At 38.4% G+C, this 21,891-nt stretch overlaps 1 protein-coding gene across 1 annotated transcript; it reads right to left on the bottom strand.

The window, feature by feature from the left end:
- Positions 1-8,073: 8,073 nt before the first annotated feature.
- LOC139738513 (uncharacterized) lies at positions 8,074-15,729 on the bottom strand. Its single transcript, XM_071649141.1, has 2 exons — positions 14,640-15,729; positions 8,074-9,141 (listed from the first exon to the last, which is right to left on the bottom strand). The coding sequence occupies exons 1-2, from the start codon at positions 15,430-15,432 to the stop codon at positions 8,492-8,494; spliced, it is 1,443 nt and encodes a 480-aa protein (XP_071505242.1). The 5' UTR covers positions 15,433-15,729; the 3' UTR covers positions 8,074-8,491.
- Between the last annotated feature and the right edge of the window lie 6,162 nt (positions 15,730-21,891).

Raw genomic sequence — 21,891 nt, 5'->3', positions numbered from 1 at the left:
GGACAAACAGAACTAGAACTATCACTCCATGGGATTAGTGATCCCACCTAAAACTGAGAGAGTTAGCTAAACCAACAATAATTTTGTATGCTTTTTATTAAAGAAAAAAACGAACAAACAAGATGTTGTAACCATGACAATGCATTGTTCAACGTTGAATAAAGATGTGTCTTACTCATTTAAGAATCATAGTAGTCACATGTGACATATCTCAAGCCAAATGCTCAAATACTGAGTGAATTAGGTAAATAAATTGGTAATTGCTTTGATTTTCATTCAAAAAAATGTTGTTACCATGGCAACACGTTTTTCATTAACAAAAATTGAAGTTTGCACATGTGGTTACGTGTGTCAAATTTCAAGTCAAATGTTCAAAAGCTGAGGAATCCATAATATCTTGTATGATTTTCATAAAAAATATGCTCTTACTATGGCAACATATCGTTTGATAAAGACCAAAACTAAAGTTTGTACATTCACATACTACTGTATACGATTCACATGTGCCAAAATTCAAGTCAAATACAGTGTATTCAAAACTAAGGGTGTTGGCTTAAAGGGATAGTACAGTTCTGGTTGAGACCTAATTTCAGGTTTCTAACATTTTTAGGTAAGATAATGAGAAATCTCATATGAAATATGAAAGAGCATGCAATTTTATGAGGAATTTAACGTTTATTTGATAAAAATTGGTTTTGAAATGGCTGAGATATCAAAAAAAGAATGATTCTAATAAAGTGTGGGACCCACAATTTGTAACGATCGCTTTGTTTTACTTTGTTTTTGGATGTTTCAGTTATTCCAAACCCGATTTTCATCAAATAAACTTTGAATTCCTCTTAAAATGGTATGCTCTGTGCTATATCATAAGTGTTTTCTTGGTATCTTGCAAAAATTCGAAAGCCTATTTCTCATCTCAACCAAAACTGTACTATCCCTTTAATCCACAATATTCTTGTGTGAGTTTCATGCAAACTGTGCTGTTACCATGGAAATGCATTGTGAAACAATTACGAAAGATGAAGTTTGCCTATCTATATGCAATAGCAGTCACATGTGCCAAATTTCTAATGAATGCTCAAAAACTGAAGAAGTTAGCTGAACCATGAGAGAGATATGTAATGCAATGACTGAAAGTCAATCTTTGGTCCACTATATTCATATTGAAAAGCAGTTTAAGCCACCAGCTGGGTAACTTTCCAATTAAACTCCTCCAAAAAGTCCTGCAATTCCTATTTGATGTGTATTTGATGTGTCATATTTCTCTTCAAACTACATCATTTCATTAAAATGTGACTTTATAAAGAAAGCCTGATTAATTTTCTTTACGATGGCAACTCACTTGTTTACATTAGGCATTCCTGGAATGCACAGTATGACTGAGTAGGAGGAAAGGTCAAATGTGAAATGTTGCAAAATAGAGCAAACGTGTTATGTCAAGCAGTATGATTCCCATTTGCTTTGTTGTTTCAGGGAAGGAATTTGCTTGAAAAGAATGCATTGTGATATTATCATTAGATTCCAGTCTTCATCCATGAATTAAAAACTGCAGTAGTATTAGCAGATTAAGATTGAACATAAAGATTGACCAAACAGTCATCTAATGTCTAGGAAATGGGAGTTTTTGAAAGTGCTCTCATTTCAGCATTGCTTATTCCAGTGGCCTTTTTTCATCAAAACTGTACGTTATCAATCGGAGAATTGTTGCGACTTTTCACTTTTGATCTGTCCCCATACTCAGCTGTTTTGCACATTCCAAGAACACCCAATCACAGCAAGTGAGGTGTTATTTGAAAGATAATTAAGGAAAGGGGGGGGGGGGTTGCCAGTTTGAAACCCATATAATGACCTGCTTTTATTGATGCACTGTACACATTTTTGTACTTTGTGCAAGTCTCAAAGCCCCCCATAGAGACACATTCTGTGTTCATCGTCTCACCATCTCTTTGCACTTTAAGCTAGTTAAGGTTTGCTGAATTTATGCTTCATTCGAAAATGTGTCATATGAGGCCATATATTGTATTTACAGTCTTCATCTTTTTATCCAAGTATTTATTGCAAAATGTGATTACACTGAATTCATAACATGTGAAGAACCTTTAACATTTTGCCATTGTTTTTGCTTTTAGCTGACACCAAATTCAGTGATTAGTGCCCTGTGCAGTACTATGTATTTAGGGATTAAAGTGGTCTGCAGCAAAATTTTTTAATGCAGTCAGTGTCAGTTTTGAATGGTTTGTTGTGATCATCAAACCCCCTTTGCTTGTGTCCTTTCATATACAGTCAACCTCGCGTAAGTCGACATAATCGGGACTGAGAAAAACACGTCGACTTACGCGAAAGTCGACTTACGCGTAAGTCGACATTTTGTCGACTTATAAATGAACACAAATTTCCCCTATACAGAGTGAGATTACGATGCGGATCGCTACCCAAATCTTACTCCTTTTGCCGCCAAAACATACCTACTGACATTAACAATTATGTTTTATATCATGCATAAATCTCGCGCGGATTAGTAACGACAACGCACAATTCCAAAATCTTTAGAGAGATTTTGAGAGAGCAGGATCGGAAACCTTCGCCCGTTTCTAGACACTGCACGTTTTAAATTTGATTTGAAAAATCAAACGCATATCCCCCAAATTGCATGCAACTTTTCGATTTAAATTCAAATGCGTTGCTGTGAAGATATGCGTGTGAATTCGTATGATTCTGTCGAGATAACTTTTCAGTGCCGACTGAGTTGAAATATGATGTGTGATTTTCCATCCCTACGTCGCCATATTTGTTTTGCTTAAATTTCTATTGCCATACTCTGAAAATGAATTGTTCTCGCGCTCCGATTCGCAACATTACCGTTCTGTATGGCGCATGCCAGTCTGAAATAAAAAGAAGAAGAAAAAGTTTGACAAAAAACGACATCTTTCGGATTACTAACCTTCGTGAAAACAAATCACTTCCCAACGTCGGACTAATTTAACTTTGGTCTGAGATTCAAACCTTCGGCATAGCGAACTGTAACAATAATTTGCTACAACATTCATTGACATTTCGTGAAGCAGCATGCGTTTCGGTAGTTTGAAACGTGTAAATGTTGCGATGTCTTTCCCCTGCTAGTGCAGACTAAGTTCAGTCATGGCGAAAGTTCCGTTACGAAACAAAAAATAATGCAAGTCTTTTCAACAATAACGCACTTCCGTAGAGATTTTTATGCGTTTAAACGCAGTTTCTAGTTTCGTCAAAAAACCGCAAGTCTTTTCTGCAACCCTCTTGCGTTTTAAATACAGCGTTGCTTGTGATTAATGATGGACTTGCATTTGATTTTTAGAATTGCGTTGAAACGCAATTGAGTTTAAGTTTCTTACAATTTTCTAGTTTCGTATGATTATCAAACGCAAGTCTTTTCAGCGTTCCGTGTGATTTGATGGACTTGCAGTTGATTTCCGGGGTTGCGTTCAATTTTTAATTTTGCGTATACGAAATAAAATGATGCAAATCTTTTCAATAATAACGCACTTGCGTAGATGTTTAGAGATGCGTTTAAACGCAGTTTCTTATAGTTTCGTACAAAAACTGCAAGTCTTCTCTGCAACGCTCTTGCGTTTAAACACAGCGTTGCGTGTGATTTGATGGACTTGCATTTGATTTTTAGAATCGCGTTTAAACGCAATTGAGTTTAAGTTTCTTACAATTTTCTAGTTTCGTATGATCATCAAACGCAAGTCTTTTCAGCGTTCCGTGTGATATGATGTGTATTTGATTTTCAGAGTTGCGTTTAATTTGTAATTTTGCGTACGAAATAAAAAATAATGCAAAACTTTTCAACAATGACGCATCTCCTTGGATGTTAAGAGAAGCTTTTAGACGCAGTTTCTAGTTTCTTACGAAAACCGCAAGTCTTCTCTGCAATGCTCTTGCGTTTGAATACAGCGTTGCGCGTGATTTGATGGACTTCATTTTGATTTTTAAAGTTGCGTTTAAACGCAATTGAGTTTCAGGTTCGTACAACTATTTTGTAGTTTCATATTTATGATTATCAAACGCAAGCCTTTTCAGCAACGCAATTGCGTTTATGTGCAATGTTGCACGTGATTTGATACACCTGCGTTTGATTTTTAGTTGGATTTAGTTACATGTAGTTGCATTTTAATTTATTTTCTAAAAATGGGCCCCAGGTTTCTAATACGGTTTCGATATACATGTAATCAACGTAAGAATATTCGGATAAACGGAAACACCTATTTTATGTTCTGATAATGATTCTCTACTAGGACCTATAGGTTTACAAAATTTGTGCGTTTTGAGAATAACGAGAAGGAGAAAAGGGGGAGAGTGAACTACTTTCGGTACCACATGTAATTCTCCAATGTATAGACTAGTAAATGAGTGTATGCCCTTTCTATTTTGGCGTACAAGACAATGGACGCGTGGCGCGAACGCTACCGCGCCGTACACTAGCAAATTACCGAGTAGAAATGCTGCGAATCGGAGCGGGAAAACAATTCTTTTTCAGAGAATGGCGATAATATTTTGAGCGAAAAAATTATGTCGACTTAGACGAGGGAATTAACACGTATTTTAGCTCAGTTGGCACTCAAAAATCAGGTCGACTTACGCGAGTTGTCGACTTATAAATGTCGACTAAGACGAAGAAATTTTCAAGGAATAACAAAGGCAAAAATCGGGACTTTTTTATTGTGTCGACTTAAGCGAGTTGTCGACTTATGCGATGTCGACTTACGCGAGGTTGACTGTACCTTAAAGCCAAGATTTTGGCAAAGCCCATACATTATGTTAGATATTACTGGTTAGCCTAGTTTGGTAAGAAATGTCACTACCATTGTAATTTGGGACTAATTACATATGTATGTTGATTTATGTGTGTAATTTGAAACATATACATGTATTGCTTTTAGCTTCTTTATGCCTTGACAACACAGGGTGCCATAGGTTGTGTATTTTAGGAGTGGGGTTGTGTATTATTTCCTTCCATGTAAAGAGGCATATCTGCTTGAATTTATTCAATTTTGTACATGATAAAAGTAATATGTTAGACAGGGCTAACTCACAGGTGAAAAGCTGCTTAATTTTACTTTGAATCTTTTATTTGGTTTAATGTCACTGAAAGTTGAACTTGACAAAGTTCAAGCAAGGTATTTCCAGCTGTGCTGTATACATGTGTGTTAATGTTAACCACTTCTCTCAAGATGTAAATGTGTGCTTGTTATAATGAATTCCACTTCATTATCATTTACATTAGTACAAGTGATGATGTGATTTTCCAAGAAGGAAAGATGTGTTGAAAGAATAACTTTTAAAAGAGGTGCAGGTTACTGATTGTCATTCAAAGGAACTAAATGTGCTTGTTACTGTCATTGTAATTGTTACTGTCTATATGACAATAAAGTCTAGATGAAATATGTGCCATGCAGTGTCAAACTTTTCTTAATGTATTGTATTTTGAACATAGTCCCATATACTTTCTGCTTCAGCATAGAAAGCATTGTCAAGTGGATTAAGTTTTTGACATTTCAACATATGTGTATTCTGTTCAAGAGGGAACTCAAGACCTTTTTATTTCCTTTCAAGTTCTTTCAATTCCTGAATGAAGCAATGTGAGAGGATTGAGGTCTTACCTTTCTGCGCCAGGAGTGCCACTGTGCGACAGACATGGCGCATTACAAGACTCCATTATTATTATTATTATCATTATTATAAATTACCACCAGCCTTTCTTAAATCCTTGTCCACTGGAACATTCTAAAAATCAAAAACTTATTGAATAGCTTACTCAAACTACTGAAGAAGAAAATCTGTTTGTGTGTGTGTGTGTGTCTGTTTGTTTGATGATTTTAGTGCATACATGCAGGTCGACCATTAAAGAGCCAGAACCAAGTATGTTTCTGACCTCAAGATTAAGCAGATCGGATTTAAATTTTTGCATTTCGAACATAATGAAGATAAAACACTCACACCAATACGCTGAAGAAATTGATTATGTGTCACAGTCCTATTTTTAATCAAATGAAAGAATGAAAGGCTGTTGGAAGGAACATCTGATAGTATTTTCTTTTCTTTTTTTCTTTGAGAAACAAGGAAAAGTAAAGACATGTTTCACATATGAAAACACTGAATCATCTAAATCACTGATAATTGTCATTCGTGCATGTCTAGATCACTAATTGTACCATTTCTTTTTAAAGTACTGCTCACAATAACATTACAGTCTAATCACGATTTCAAACAAAGCGAACTGAATGAAAGTGAAATTATAACTACCTCTTCCACCCAAACGAATTCTACATAACATTTGCCTAAAGAAAGTAACTTCAAACTCGAATAAAGAAAATGAAAAAGTGTTTGTGCCTTATTCAAACTAACGCACGGCTTTGAGTTGGTCTTAGAACTGAGTGAATTTTTGAGAACGGGACCACAAGTATATACTTCAGTAACGCGAGTGTTCAACTCGGCATGTAATTAAACTTTCACAGACATTAAAAAAAAAAAAAAATGAAGAGAAAGAAATGAGTATCTCGAGTGTGGTTGTATACATCATGCTTTCCAAAGAATATAAAAATATATGGCAATCATGAGCCCAACAGCCTCGTACACAGAATAAGCAATATTTCAGACCAACTCGTACAAGCAGTAATATTTGTGTACTTTGTATGCAAATTTATGGTGACTGTCGACTTTGGTCAATTTTGCGAGCTGACACAATACCTTGTCATCTCTTTTCACCTAGATGGTCCACTTATCACAAACCGAGAAAAAATAACAATCTGACATTTGCATCACAATCTCTTGCCCTTACATACATTGTTTTAACGCAAGATAGTACTTGAAATTAACTGAAGTGTAACAACCACAAGAACACTGGAACATAACGATTTCGAGCTGAAACTTAGCAACTCTAAACAATTCAGCAATCCTGTGCATAACAATTATAGGAGATCGCGTATGCTGATACTTTCGTTTACCGAAATACCAGATATCATTTGTGACAGTGACAACTTTATAATCATACCTTGACTTTTATCTGAAATGTATACTTCACTTTTTCCAAAACTACCCTTTCAGTTTGGAGAAGTGTGAATGCTGTAATTCCCTCAATTTCACCTGATAAGAATAGCTCAACCACCCGTCGTCCGGCAAGGAGGGGTGCTGTCAAGTTAATGTCGGGTCTGACATCATACAATGCATTATACACGGAACACCTTTCGAACGAGACATGATATGCTTACAGCTCTGCAAGGGAAGGGAATTTACACCTTCCTTGTCATAAAGATATGCCGTGTATATTATACGTATCCGATTCACATAAATGAACTAGACACCTGGCTCTGATAAGGACGCTTCTTTTCACGGGACACTAATTGCGCCGACTTACTTCAAGCCATGGGTTCGTCTTCTTTTCACCTTCTAGCATTGCTAAATCTGGACTGCAGTCTCAAAAAAGAACAACTAAATTTCAGAAATGGGATATCGTGTCCAAAATGGGATATCGAGGAGTGTATTTGAACAGTGCAAAGTCACATCACTGATAATATGTAACATAGCACAAGATCCTGAATATTTTGTTTCACATAAATTCAGCTGAATTCAGTTGACTAGCAACGAGACAACAAATGAACAAATTCAATCAAAGACAATGTTGTATTCTCCAACAACTCTGCACAGATCTTATTACGGTTTTGCAGGACCAGTTTGATTGTCGCTGATTTAAATCAAAAAGTATGTACGATTTATTCATGGAAATTTTAGTTTTGAGACAAATTTGTGTTTAAGTTTTGCTTGCAGATTTCTTTGTTTGTTTGGCTTTCTTCAACCTCCTTGCTTGGATTCCTCAGACCCTTCACCTGGCTTGAAGTAAAAACAAAACGTTTTGTCAATCTCTTTGGAGACAATTAAGTAGCAAACAATGGCAACAATTTGGGCAAATGAATACAGGGACGTAAGCTGCATGGCTGAGATTTTCAACCCTTATTACAAATGGTAAAACTCAACACACACAAAAAAAAAAATATTCAGCTAAAAGCACAACGAAAAGAACTGCCTTATATCCTGCTATAAATTTACGGTACACTTATTGTAGATATGAATCACGTTGAATGCGTATCACCCTACAGTTCACGTATACATTTGTGTGTCTGTAATCATGTATCGTGCTGTTGATTTCCATACCATTCAGTAATTCTTTGCAAAGTAAAGTCTTTATCAAAGCTCACTTATCTCGACTTTGCATTGTAATTTGCTTACATACCAGATGGCAAGGCCTCATACGACAAAACAAAAGTTACAAGGTATTTCCGTTTGATTCTTATTTGTCATCAAATCCATGTCAAACATGTAATATGTCCCTCAATGTTATGCGTCTGTCATTTAATTCTCGTTACGCCTACAATCTTGTGAAGAGGCTTCGTAGTATGAGTTGCTATGCAAACGTGTGTCATATTTTTTGAATGGCGGTTTCCCTACCCCAAGGTGGTCACAACAAGACTTGATCATTTGGAGGGGCGCCATTTATGAAAATGTCGCCTCCATCAGCATGCCGTGACCAATAATCTTTCTGTTTTTCGGCGACCTGCTGGTACCGTGCCAACATCCGCATCCTCGCGCGGTGCTCTAGCTCACTCATTTCCATCAGTCGCTGCATCCTTGCGACTTTGCTCTTCTCGTAGTCCAGTTGCGCTTGGATGAGCTCCATTCGTTTGGTGTGCTCCTCTTCATCTCGTAGCTGCCGCGCTTCCTCAATTTGACTCCTTATAGATATTGCGTCCACATCTACAGCAGTCAAGGGAGCAACAGGACTCGCGCGCCGGTGAGCACGGTTCTGATTGACTCCCTCGCGGGGTTTGTTGCTTTTCCGGAACGCAGAAGAAGCCGACAGACGAGACGATATGGACTCGGCGGCATCACCAACGGAAGATGATACCGAAGGAGCACGCTGTGTGGCAGTTAGAGTGACGTCACTGGCAGGCGGCGGCGTGCGAGTAGTGTGTAGTGATGACGTCCCTCCAGGAGAACGAGCGGGCGAAGAGGTCGAGGCGCCATTCCACAGAGTCATATGACTCTCCTGCTCAACGGGTCGCACCGCTTCGAGCATATCTGCCTTCATGTGAAGCCCTTCACGGTCATCTGCATAATTATGAAAAGCATAATCACGAGAATAATACTAATAATGATAATAAGTACCCTACTCACATTGCTAGTATTTTGTTTATGTCGCTAATTTAGCAGAAATCTCGATAACTGACAACTCATTGTATCATATGGAGATATATTATATGGTTGTTAAAATCGGATGTTAGAAAGTCTTTATCAGTGCCTATCGGGCAATAGTCATGATGATGCATTTCATAACGTACAAAATGTATATCACACTACGCAATGTACATATTATTTTTTTTTTGATATTTTTGATATTTGATATTTGAGAAAAAAAGTTGCATGATATACATATATATATATATATATACATGTATATATATATATACATACATATATATACATGTATACATGTTTGCCAAGTTATGTGCACAATTTTTCAAACACTAGAATGTTATGTCTTTTCATTGGTCACGCAAAATAATGATTACTTCTCAATATCATTAGGGAAATTTCTTCGCCCTGCTGATTTCATTTTATTTACTTTTCTATTTTTTGGTAAAACTCTGCCTAGGGTATATAATGGACAAAATCACATCAAAGGAGAACTCCTGATGATTTTCAGACTTTTATATCTGAATAACTATAAATTGGTTAAACTGGGTTCAGAGTTTCAGAATTTATAGTGAGTGAGATACGGACTAAGAAAGTTTTCAAAATTTATCAACAACTCACAATGAACAAGGATGGTGACTTAGCAGCTTTACCTCAAGAATACATGCGTGGGGCTCAAGGAACCAGAATGAAAGAGGAAAGAATGCATAAATTCTACACAGGTGACCTTGTTAGCCAAGCGGTATTGTAATTGAATGACATTGTTACCTTTCTGAAATATGTGAGCCTCCGACTCGTGCATGCTTATGGTGAGCCCCTATCCATGCATTCTTATGGTGAAGCTGCCATGTCATCATCTTTGTTTAGTGTCGTTTGTTATGGGTTTTTCTGAGTATTGGTTTCTCCGCTCAAGGACCATAATTACTTTCACAGATCTATTTTATGAAATAAAGTTTTGCGTTCGATGTGAAAACGTGCACGTTTTCCCTTTAACTATACAAAGAGGTCAGAGTCCTCAACCCAGACGTAACGAAATTATTGCTTACACACATCATACTTTCTGTCGTTTTAGTTGCAAATGGTTCTTTTTCACACAATATGAAGTTTGTATACTCCATCTTCTTTACCATATATCTTGTGAAATGAAGTTTTGCGTTCGATCTGAAAAGGCCAACCTTCCCCCTTTCATTAGATAGAGGTCAGAGTCTTTAACCTAAATGTGACGAAATTATTCCTTACATATACAATATTTTCATTCGTTTTGGTTGTATTTTTTTTCACACGATATGACGTTTGCATATTCCATAATCTATATCTTGTGAAATGAAGTTTTGCGTTCGATGTAAAAAGATGAACGTTTCCCCTTTAACTAGAAAGAGGTCAGAGTCTTCAACCCGATTGTGACTAAATTATTCCTTACACATACAATAAAACTTATTTTTATTCGTTTTGGTTGTAGATGGTTTTTCACACGAAATGACGTTTGTATATTCCATCATCTATACCATTTATCTTGTGAAATGAAGTTTTGCCTTCGATCTGAAAAGGTAAACGTTTCTCCTTTAACTAGAAAGAGATCAGAGCTAGCCTTCAACCCAAATGTGGCAAAATCATTCCTTTTACATACACAATTTTCATTCGTTTTGGTTGCTAAGATTTTTCACACGATAAGTTTGCAGTGATTATATTCTATCTTCTATATCACATGTGAAATGAAGTTTTGCGTTCGATCTGAAAAGGTAAACTTTTTGTGCTTCCATTTCTACACCGGTAATCAGACATCGAAATCATTGAAAATAAAACAATTCGAAACAAACTGAAACAAAGCGAAATGTGCCATGTATCTCCAACATCGTCATTACACTATAGTTCATGGCAGTATTGAGAAGAACGACGAAGGAGACAGGTCCTAATTTCGAGTTCGTCTATTGTCCTGTGCATATTTCGTTATCACTTTCAGGCACTTCTACGTTTTACAAGATTGCACGATTGGTTGACAAAGAATGCGATATTGACCATGCCATATTCCACCAATTGCCCGCATGGTTAGTGCTTGCGTGTAAACTGTTGACGCGCACTGAAATGAGGCTGGTAAAAGAATGACCCTCGTGCTCTGCCCTTTATGTCATATCCAGTATGGATGTAAAACTAAAAGGTGTATAGTCTATATCCTCTGTATAGGCGATGTTGGCGTATCTTGACTGTCCGAGAGGGTCATTTTGAAGCGACTTTGAATGCCTCAACAACTGCATGCTCTCAGATGGCCTCTACACATTCTCACTTTTACGTCCGATTTGCTCGAGTCTTTGCTAAATTTACCCTGCTTCACCACTTTAATTGGAATTGCTACCATATTTTTGATGCGCCAAAAGTTATCATAAGAGAGAACACATTTCGCAACTTTCATGGCCTCTGCCACAAAACCTGACCACAACATGTATGACAGAGTAAATACTTATGACTTATTCAATTTCATGAATGCAGATATTATACTTTCCACTGAAAGTATATTTCTCAGTTTTCACCAGTAGTCCCCTTTGTTTTATTCTTGATAATCTTCTCCTTGGGTTAGATCTGTTTTCAACTAACTGCACTGCATTTCTCTATGACATCAATAAAGAATAATTTTGTCTTTAAACAGCAGAATTACCACCTGCAGCTTCATATTCAAGGTTTAGAGTTCATATGATTATAAGAAATATGATGTATGTATACATGCAGCATGGTCAAATATAAACTATGGAATTTTCGTGCAAAGAGCGCTGATAGACCGATTACTGAGTACCCGATATTTGGTTCCTGTCGATCCCAAGTCCCAATTCTTTTTTCTTTTTTTTTTTACTATCATTATCATTATTCTTGCGTTTGGCTACTGACACAAAATCACTTAAATGAGTAATAAAGACATTTTCTGGTGCAATATTCATCTTTAATTTGAGTTCCAATGATACATGCAGGTCCTATTATTAATTTACTTGACTTGCGACGCCGTCTTCTATACAAATTCATAAATCTAATGCAATAAGCCAGTTCGGGGTTCCAGCTTGCACATTATGATCAGAAAAAAAAAAAGGTCTGTTGTACCGAGAGACAGGTTTTCAAATTCACATATAAGCATCTGTGATGCAATGATTATTCATATAATTCTTATCAATGGTGCCTGCCAGTAGACATCCACCTGACAGCAAGCCTGGTATTTGGCAATGTTAACAGAACAAGTTTGTCAATGCATTCAATACAGCTATAAATGAAATGAATGCTTCCCAAAGTGTTGATTGATCAGACGAAGCATTCTGGTCACTTGATCTACGCTGATTCATTCTTGTTTGAATACGAATTCCATAAAACGCTATGTTGGGCAAGGCGATGCATTATGTCGCTTTGAATCGAGTGAAGTGCCTATATAACCAACACAGTAAAAAATGAAAGGTCATTATAATTTGTACCCATCATTTGCACATGAGCTATCTCCGAACTGGCTTATTGTTCAAACTAACTGTTATACGACGACTTAATGCCGCATTCTGTCAAGATGTGTGAAACGAACTGGAAGATGCATCCCTGTACAAAAACGTCAAGGGGAAGAAAAAAACCCCGAAGGACCATGTAAAAACAATTTGTGCCAGAAAGTGGTGAATGTATTTGGATTCTTCAGTATATGTACGTTGCTCACGAGATGTTTAAACTCCACGCATGCTTCAGTGCAGCGGTGTGACTCAAACTACTAATTGATGTCAAATCTTCAACCATAAAACTATAACAACCAATATAAGGCGTCGATTCAGTAAACGAGGTGGACGTTTTGAAAGGGCACAGATGACAACTAAGATCAAAATTACAAGGTAGGTCGTAGTATGAGATAAAGAAAAAGGAACACAAGAAAAGTGTATATATATGAAGACTGCGTGGTTTAAAATCTTTAACAAAGACGTTTCCTTATGTATCAGTATCACCCACTAGACAGTCAGTAAACGAAAAAACCGTATTAACAAATCGAAGTACAAATACCATCAAGAACAATCATTAACGATACGGTTCTTTGGGTCTTTGCCGAGCGCCAGATAACTCGCTGTTAATTGGCGCGTTATCTGTTACATTATTATGAAGAGGCAACTTAAAAAACCGATACCCCCCACCCCCCCAAAAAAAAAAAAAAACAAAAAAAAAAACATTCAAGTCATGAAGTGAAAATACCGATTTCATCGTGATTCTTTGAGAGTTCTATTTGTTTCTTTATTTCCTTTTTAAGTTGATGACACAATTGTTTTGAAGGGAAATACATGTATAGACAACGAATCTCCAATATCAAGACAGGTGTATATAGATCGAAGCAGGATCTTCCCACCTCCCTGATTGAAGGATGCAGTTACCGTTTACTATGCGTCAGTGAGATAGATGTCTTCCATAGGCTATATTGACTTATTCATGATTACAGCAAACACAATCGACTCAACTCGAAACTGGAAACCTTGTCCAAACGCCAGGAGAGTTGACAAGTGCGTTTCGTAAGGAGTCCATCAATGCTCTCAAATCATTGGAAGGCAAGCGAGTGAAATACAAGGCGGGACATTCTCATACATGTACTACTGTAATAAGCCACGCACCCAACGTCAATGGCTCCTATGGCAACGACAACCCCCGCTTCATTATTAATACATCGCTCGCGAATGGAAAGAGCTCTTGGAAGAAAAGCTCGCTGGGGGCGATTGCCACTATCCACGCGATATCTATCACATGAGTTGGGGAAGTCCCGCATCTTTGCATATGGACAAAATATAGACCTATATGACGACACGAGAGGCTACCTCCATGTAATATGTGCGAATGTTTAGACATTATCATGCTTTATCACATCATGTCATATAACATCATAAAATCTGAAAGATATCGCAGGCAAGATAACACACTGGACCTGCCTTCTCATCAAACTCATAGCATCGCTTCAGATCTATAAAGGCATGCATTTATATCGTACAAATGTATACGTTCACGGTCGCTGAGAGTCAACTCTATTGATGCATCGCATTCGTGTCAAGAGACTGATTATGTACCACATCGTCGAAATTTTGGTGAACAGTCAATATCCTCTCAACCAACCGCAGCAGCGCTTTTGTGTGATACTTCTTTAAAATTGTAAGTGAGGTGTACCGGAGGTCCGTGTTTATGTTACGATCTCATCCGAGACTCTGGCTATCGGACGGGATGTCATTTAATAAAAATAGGAAGGGTGTGCGGGATCACATTTCACATAATGATATACAACCCCCCCCCCCCTTTTTTTTTTTAACTTCTTCTCTACTCTGTGATGGAGCAGTACAAATCAGAATTAATTAAAAAGACTACCCCTTGCTTGATTTGATATCATGCCTATATAGAAAACAATTTTTACGCAGAAGTACAAGCTATAGCCTTACCATTTTCTCCCGGAGGATCTTCCGCCATCCAGGCATCGGCGACGAAACTTCCTATGAGCTCATCATCAGGCGGGTGGTTTACGTGGTAGCCGTCGGGAGGGTGGGGCTCTCGAGGGGGTCTCCTGAAAGATCCACTCGCCCTTGATGAAGAACTCGCAGCGTCATCAATAACGATTGGCTCCGTTCCCATGGGAGCGACAACCTCTTCTTCCTCATCGTCATACTCCACCTCTTCGTTATAAATGTCATCACCCTCGTCATGCTCATCCACGAAATCGCCACTCCCGATGAGCAGCGGGCGACGGGTATTCCCCACCGTCACCGGTTGGGGAACGTCGACGTCAAACCCCGCCTCCTTTGCTTCGCGACGCGCACGCCATTTCATGTTTTCCCAGCATTTTCGCAGTTGTTTTGCATTCCTTATTCTTTTGTCAACCGACTGAGTATTGAATTTTTGTGTTATTATCCGCCAAGCTCGATTCTTTTCATCCAACATATTTTGATTGACGGCCTTCTGTTCCACGATTCCGATATATTTGTTGACAAGATTTTGCAAGAGTGTTCGATCACTTGCTTCAAATTTATACCGCGGAAGCCTCTTTTGACGGGGCTGAGGTTTAAGAGTGTACCTCTGGGTCATTTTAATCATTGTCGGTGCTTCTTTGTACAGGTCCATGGGGTAAAGATTGTCTTTGCCCACTTTGGTGGCACATTCACGAGAAAGAAAACAAACAAAAAAGGAAGCTTGATTAAAACTTTCTCCGAAAATGTGTCCTTGACGGAGCAACCACATACGCGGGTACCTGCAATAAGCGCTCAAGCTAATACGAGTCGCGGTTTGAGACAGCCAACCTTTAATAAGACTTTCTGGTTTGGACACGCTAAAGGAAGTCAGTGTACACGGAGCGCTTTTGAGCCAGGGCACGCGATCAAAGGTTGATCGTCTCGTAGCGAGGAGTCATGCCAATGTACACGATGATACACACGCAGTTCGTGCATACACACATTGTCTGGCGCGGACAATAAGGAAAGCAGCAGCTGAAGGGCAACTACAGCCGAATGCATCTATCCAGCGGTGCGAGAGTCTTGCTCATCAGCATTGGAGTTGAGGGGGGAAGGCCACCACTGCTGTTGTGCAGGTGATTACCGCAGTTACGTACGTGTCGAGTTGAATGGGCCGAGAGCTGCAGTTGGTAATCGTGGAATGAGCTCCCCTGTGTACTTGGACTCTCCTTGACAACAAGTCCATATGATATTCTGCAAAATAAGATACATAGAAATGAAAACGGCTGATTATTTTGCGGCAATACGGCATTACGATACCACCATCTGGGGTAAGGGGTCGAAACACTCGGAAATGTGGGCATTGTTACATCAGCTGATGATGTGAAATAAGGATGATACCAGTATACTCCTGAAATTATTTTTGAACACCAATTCTAATAAGTACCTGTTAAAAACAAACGCAGCACTGACATGCAGAACTACTCGAATATGATCATCATTCCCTGCTAGAAAACACGAATCAATAGACGCGGTTACAGGAACTGGTGCAAACTGTTCACAGACTGCTCACTGTGACAGGAAAACCGTGGTGATATTAATACGCACTGCTTCACAGACGCACCTCCCCTTTACGCAGGACAAGCAGGTCTAGGAGAGCACGCGAAGCGAAGTCAGCTTCCCTTACAGCCCCCTTAACCAAACTACGTCACTCACTCCTTACAATCAGCAAGGATCCACGCTAAGTCCTGCCCACAAGCTGAGAGCCCTCGCGCGAGTGGATAAGAATGACCTTTGTCGTACCCTAGTACCCAGCCGTGCAGTGGGAAATTCTAATCATTTTCCGGAGCTCTTGAGTCGCTCACGGAGTGAACGCTTGATAGATTAGACATGTGTGTCGCTTCTGCATGAGGATCCACAGTCGCGCACACATCGCTGTTGAACTACTGCCATGGTACACTCACTCGCTGCGCGTACAAGATAGGGTTTCGAGGAGGTCTGTGTGTTTGTGTGTTCAGTCACTCACTGCACACAGAGGCGCACTGGGTATCTCAACGGACGACTAGGAGTTTGCGGCGCAAAGAGCTGGAGCCGTCGTTTCAAGAGGTCATTGAGGGAGTGGCTTCGGGCTTGAAGCTTGCCAAGTGTGGCATATGTGCGAAACATGTCTGGTGTTCCCGCATAAATTAAACCGCAGCTAGAGTGGTTTTTGGGTGGAAGTCGAAAGGAAGAAACCTACAGAGAACGCTGTCGAGGCCATGAAGGTGTTACTCAAGTTTTCACATGTATTTTCAGTGGTGTGCTTTTCTATAGCTAGCCACCGTTTCTCACATCAACAGTATGACAGCATGTATAGTTTGAATACCCATTTAAGTAGAAAATTTCCATGAAAATGCCCTGAAATGGCGGATCGATCATTATGACCTTAATGGTTGAGGATGAGCAACTTTTGGAGTGACATATCAGGACAAATGCCCAAGTTATTATCAAGTCCAAAGGGGAAAAAACATGAGATGACCAACATGAAATGAAATGAAATCCGACACAAACTATTGCAGAAATTGGGATAGATGCTTCATTGGTGAACATGTATGAAGGAGTGTATATTTCATAATATGTTATAATGATATAAGTGCAATTAAAATCCCGATCTGTGTGTGCGTGTGCTTGTGTGTGTGTGTGTGTGTTTGTCTGTGTGTGCAGTGGCGGATCCAGAGGGGGGCGCAACCGACGCACCCCCCCCCCCTTATTTTTCGTTAAAAACAAAAGAAATACAAAGAAAAACAATGAAATGAAACCCGGAAGTGGCACCAGAAATGTTAGTTGCACCCCCTCCCTCTTTTTTTAAACAGAATTCCTGGATCCGCCCCTGGTGGATGTGTGTGTGTGTGTGTGTGTGCGGCCTGCGTGAAAGGAGATTAGTACACAGAGCTTTCTTGTAATTAGGTCCTATACTACACCGAAAGTTTATCAATCTCTCGATTTTGTTGAGTATATGTCTGACCACTATAATCCGGAGCACTTGGGCACCTGCTATTGATGGGGCAATTAATCAAAATCACGTACACAACTTCTGCATGACATACATCTCAACGTGACAATCACAAAACGCCTGTAAGGCTGTACCATCAGTTGTAGTCGTGTCGACTGCAAGTTCAGTTTCACTACTGACTGAAGGGGAGGAATTCCATAATACAGCTAACAGTATACCTGTGTCCACACACAGAATTATATACTCAGTACACACACGCGCACAATTATTCTGATGGGTGTGTAATGTATGGGGAGTGCTTTTCCTCATCCATTTTCTGCAATTTTCTTTCCCTGGTCAGCTCGCTTTGTGAAAAGTGTTTTTGGTTAGGGCACCAAGTGATAAGCTAACCTTTCGAATTCCATATCAAACCGACATCAATTATTTGTGTGTATGTGTGTCTGTGTGTGTGTCTGTGTCTGTGTCTGTGTGTGTAAAACGGCTGTAAAGAGTGATAATGATCAAAACACTGCATTGAAATATCAAATCAACAGTGAAAACTACAAGAATAAGTTCGTCTGCGTACCCGTATACAGTAGCATGTGATTCAGTCCTAAGCACAGACGAAAATCATCTTCTTTGGAATACTGCAACGACTGCATGATGCAATCAGTATAGTTAAGTTTGGTGCGATCCCATGAGAAAAAAAAAATCCCCAGTTATAATATCAGATCTACACCGTACTCTAGATGCATGGTCACTATACACCTATCAGTTTAGAGTATCATAAGTATCATTTTCATGTTATTTACTATGCATCAGTAGGCCTACATGGAGAAGGAGGTAGAGGGAGTGCCCAAGAGAAGGACAGCGAATTATACAATGTCCAACATGTCTTTTGTATAGTGGATATCAAGTGGAATACCCTTCGCTCTTCTATTGGATGGACCTGGGCCCTCTTTTATGAAGAGTTGTATTGGTTATAATTATAGTAGTTTTTATGGCAAGTTTATGGCAGCCTGTGTGGTAAGGAAATTTATAATCGATTGTATCTCTTGATAAAACGGGGCCATGCAGTATGAAAGTGAAGCCTAAATCGTTGAACACCCCCCATTTTTTTTATAAAACTCTTATTGTAGAAGGCCTATGTTGGAAAACAATTGTAGTAAGTTCGTGTGACTTACTGTTTATGATTTTTAGATGAATAAATATAATTAGATTACATACCCTTTGATAATTGATTAAATTTTGGTCCTTATAACGCTCTCTTCAATATAATCTACCCCTCGCGTCTAAAAACAAAGGGTGCACATAACGGAAATTAATTCTTTGGGAATATTTGCCGTGAAATATTGTTCAAGATTTTCATCAGATTGCCCTCCCCCCCCAAAAAAAAAACAGAAATAAATAAATGAAAATAAAAATGAATAAATAAATAAAAGCATTCATTCTTTATGGTAAAAGCATATCGGCGTACTACATGATGACAGGTAAATGCTTTGAAAGTGACTTCAAGTTTTGTCGGTAGTTCGATACACATAAGGCAAATTGCATCGAATTCTTGTATTTATCAACATCTATTCATCCTCATGATTCGAATCCATTGAAGACCTCAGTGGCGGATCCGGGGGGGGGGGGGGGGGGAGGGGCACCGGGAGTGCGCCCCCTCTGTATTAAGTTGTTAAAACAAAAGACATGAAAAGAAACAAATAAGATGAAACCCGGAAGTAGCCTCAGAAATATTGTTTGTGCCGCCCCCCCCCTTTTTTTTTTTTACGGAATTTCTGGATCCGCCCCTAGACCTGTATGTTGTCCCGATACTTCACCTATTTCCTGTACGGTACAACTGTGTGAACAATACTGTGGTGATCGAGCACAATAGGGAAGACGGGCTTCAGACAAGGTGCGTATACCTGCTTAGTATCATGAATGACCTTCGTGACAGAAGTAGGATGTGCAGAAGATTAAATACATTAGGGAAGTATAGTCTCCTCTCAGCATAAAGACGTATACATAAAAAGAAAAGGATGAGGGCATTTGTGTGTGTGTGTGTGTGTGTGTGTGTGTCTTCTCCAAAACAAGTTTTCCCTGATGATAACAGATGATAATTATATACTACGAGACTTCCATGATCTATGTGCCCCGCGCCATATTTTCATAAAAGCATATGGCAGAGCCGTGTGTAGGCCTTGCATGCACAAGGTTCAACAGCAAAAATCAATCAAGTTTCGTCTATTTATCGTAAAAGAAAAAAAAACAGAAATTGATGCGGCGGAAAAAAAAAACAATGCGAGCGGGGACACGATATATATATATATATATATATATATATATATATATATATTTACTTACATTTGGGAATTGCGGGTCAGTAGAAGCCTAAACGAGGAACATATTTAATACCTTAAAACTCGGGACTTGTGTGTCGATGCAAGTCAGCTTAATGCATAAGGAGTTCGTCTGTCCCTCTTTTAATCTGCGTACGCATATGTACTTCTTTTCTCTTTATCTTGCAAATATCAAAGGTTTATATTTCCATAAATCCACTCAAACTTCCGGGCAGGCAGACTATGTGTTGTTGTTTTTTAATCACTTAAAATATGTAATTGAATTGCTTTTGCTAATTCTATACCAAAACAAATACGATTTCTCTAAAGTTCGAAGACAGCGTGCCTGGCCTCCGAATGAGTATCTGAAAGGAATTAACCATCGCAAACTATATCTATAGTTTGGCATTGCCTTTTTTTTTTTTCTCTCAAAGAGACACCCCACCCCCTACACACACACACATACACACATACAAACACTCAATTTGATCTCTGTACGGTAAACTGACAAGAACCCGAAAGTCGATGGCACTCGATGTGGTAAGAAGTCTACTGCCCTCTATATTTCTTGAATCGTCTCCTCTCTCCCTCTCTCTCTCTCTTCCATTACCGTGTAGCTCTAGGCCTTATGTTATTGTTTCTATTGGTTCCTATTCGTTCTTGAATATCTGTATAAAAACCATTGTTTCCGGGATGCACGAACATTTTATTCTATACTTGTCAGCAGATTCACAAGCACGATAGCAACACAGACACACATGTGCGCTCATAGGCGTTATCAGTATATACAACACACACATACATACACAAACATCGTTTTTATCAATGTAATCCCAAGATCTACACACGTTATGAAAGTTGTGAATTTTTCAATGATTTGCAGAAAATTAGTGATTATCTTTGATTCTTTAGCAAGACACACCGCATCACTGTTTCTCTGATAATCAGCTCGCTGTAAGGGCATAGTTTATAAACATATAAACACGAATACATGAATATATAAATGTATAAAGATATAAAATGAATACATTTGTATCTTGTAAATATACAAATATATAGATATATAACTATATACTAACGTCAATTTGCATAGCACAGAACCAATGTATTCTACTGCCCTGCAAAAGGTCCCAATTATCCAGGCAATTTATTATTAGATGAAAAAAAAAAAAAAGGTGTTTTGAGCCTTAGTTTGAAAGTTTGAAACTTGTGACACACGCACACACCAACACACACAATATTCTCTTAAATTGTTCGTTTTGGTTTTGTCTCGTGTAAGCAGATGTACTGTTAACGTACATTGTTCTTGTTGCTAATTATACTGTAATCCCTTACTTAACTAATAATAATAGCATTATACTCATAATATATTGTTTGTTTTATATGATATTATCTAATTTTTTACAAGGGGTTCGGCATCAAGAGGTCAATGGCCTATATTGCTATTACCTTCTACGATCATTCTGGGTCATGATCATACACGTTTTAAATGTTTGTGAATGAACACTATTATTGTCAATTGTATTGTGCTGTTCATGCTATTTTGATATCTGACATGAATTCTATATCTTCATTAGAAGTGGAATATATATATATATATATATATATACATATATATATATATATATATATACATATATATATATATATATATACAAATGCAATTTCAAGTATATATATATCCGTGGTTCCATTAATCACAGTAGTGAAATGAAATACAGCTACAGATAATATTCGTGCACCAACATAACTAAAACTCACACGCCATACATACCCAAGAAATAATCCGTCGTGTACCGTTACGCCTTCTACCACCCATCACACACCGACATAGTTTTCTCAGTTATGAATCTTGATATATCGTAGCGTAATGGTAAACAGTTACTGCAGATTTCATGTTGCCAAATATGTGTATTAATACACTACATATACATCTGTTGCGTTTCTAATT

Source organism: Diadema antillarum, unplaced genomic scaffold (genome assembly GCF_040938485.1).
Source record: "Diadema antillarum isolate AM-2024a unplaced genomic scaffold, OU_Dant_1.0 scf00000029, whole genome shotgun sequence".
Classification (NCBI taxonomy): Eukaryota; Metazoa; Echinodermata; class Echinoidea; order Diadematoida; family Diadematidae; genus Diadema; species Diadema antillarum.
The sequence above is the reverse complement of the archived record's forward strand: the minus strand, read 5'-3'. Positions and strand labels throughout refer to the sequence as shown.

What these genes read in the sequence shown, in the direction of transcription:
- LOC139738513 (XM_071649141.1), bottom strand. Translation starts at nt 15,432, where the DNA reads ATGTGGTTGCTCCGTCAAGGACACATTTTCGGAGAAAGTTTTAATCAA. An exon ending in AGATCCTCCGGGAGAAAATG is followed by an intron (nt 9,142 to 14,639) that starts GTAAGGCTATAG and finishes ATAATTATGCAG; the next exon opens with ATGACCGTGAAGGGCTTCAC.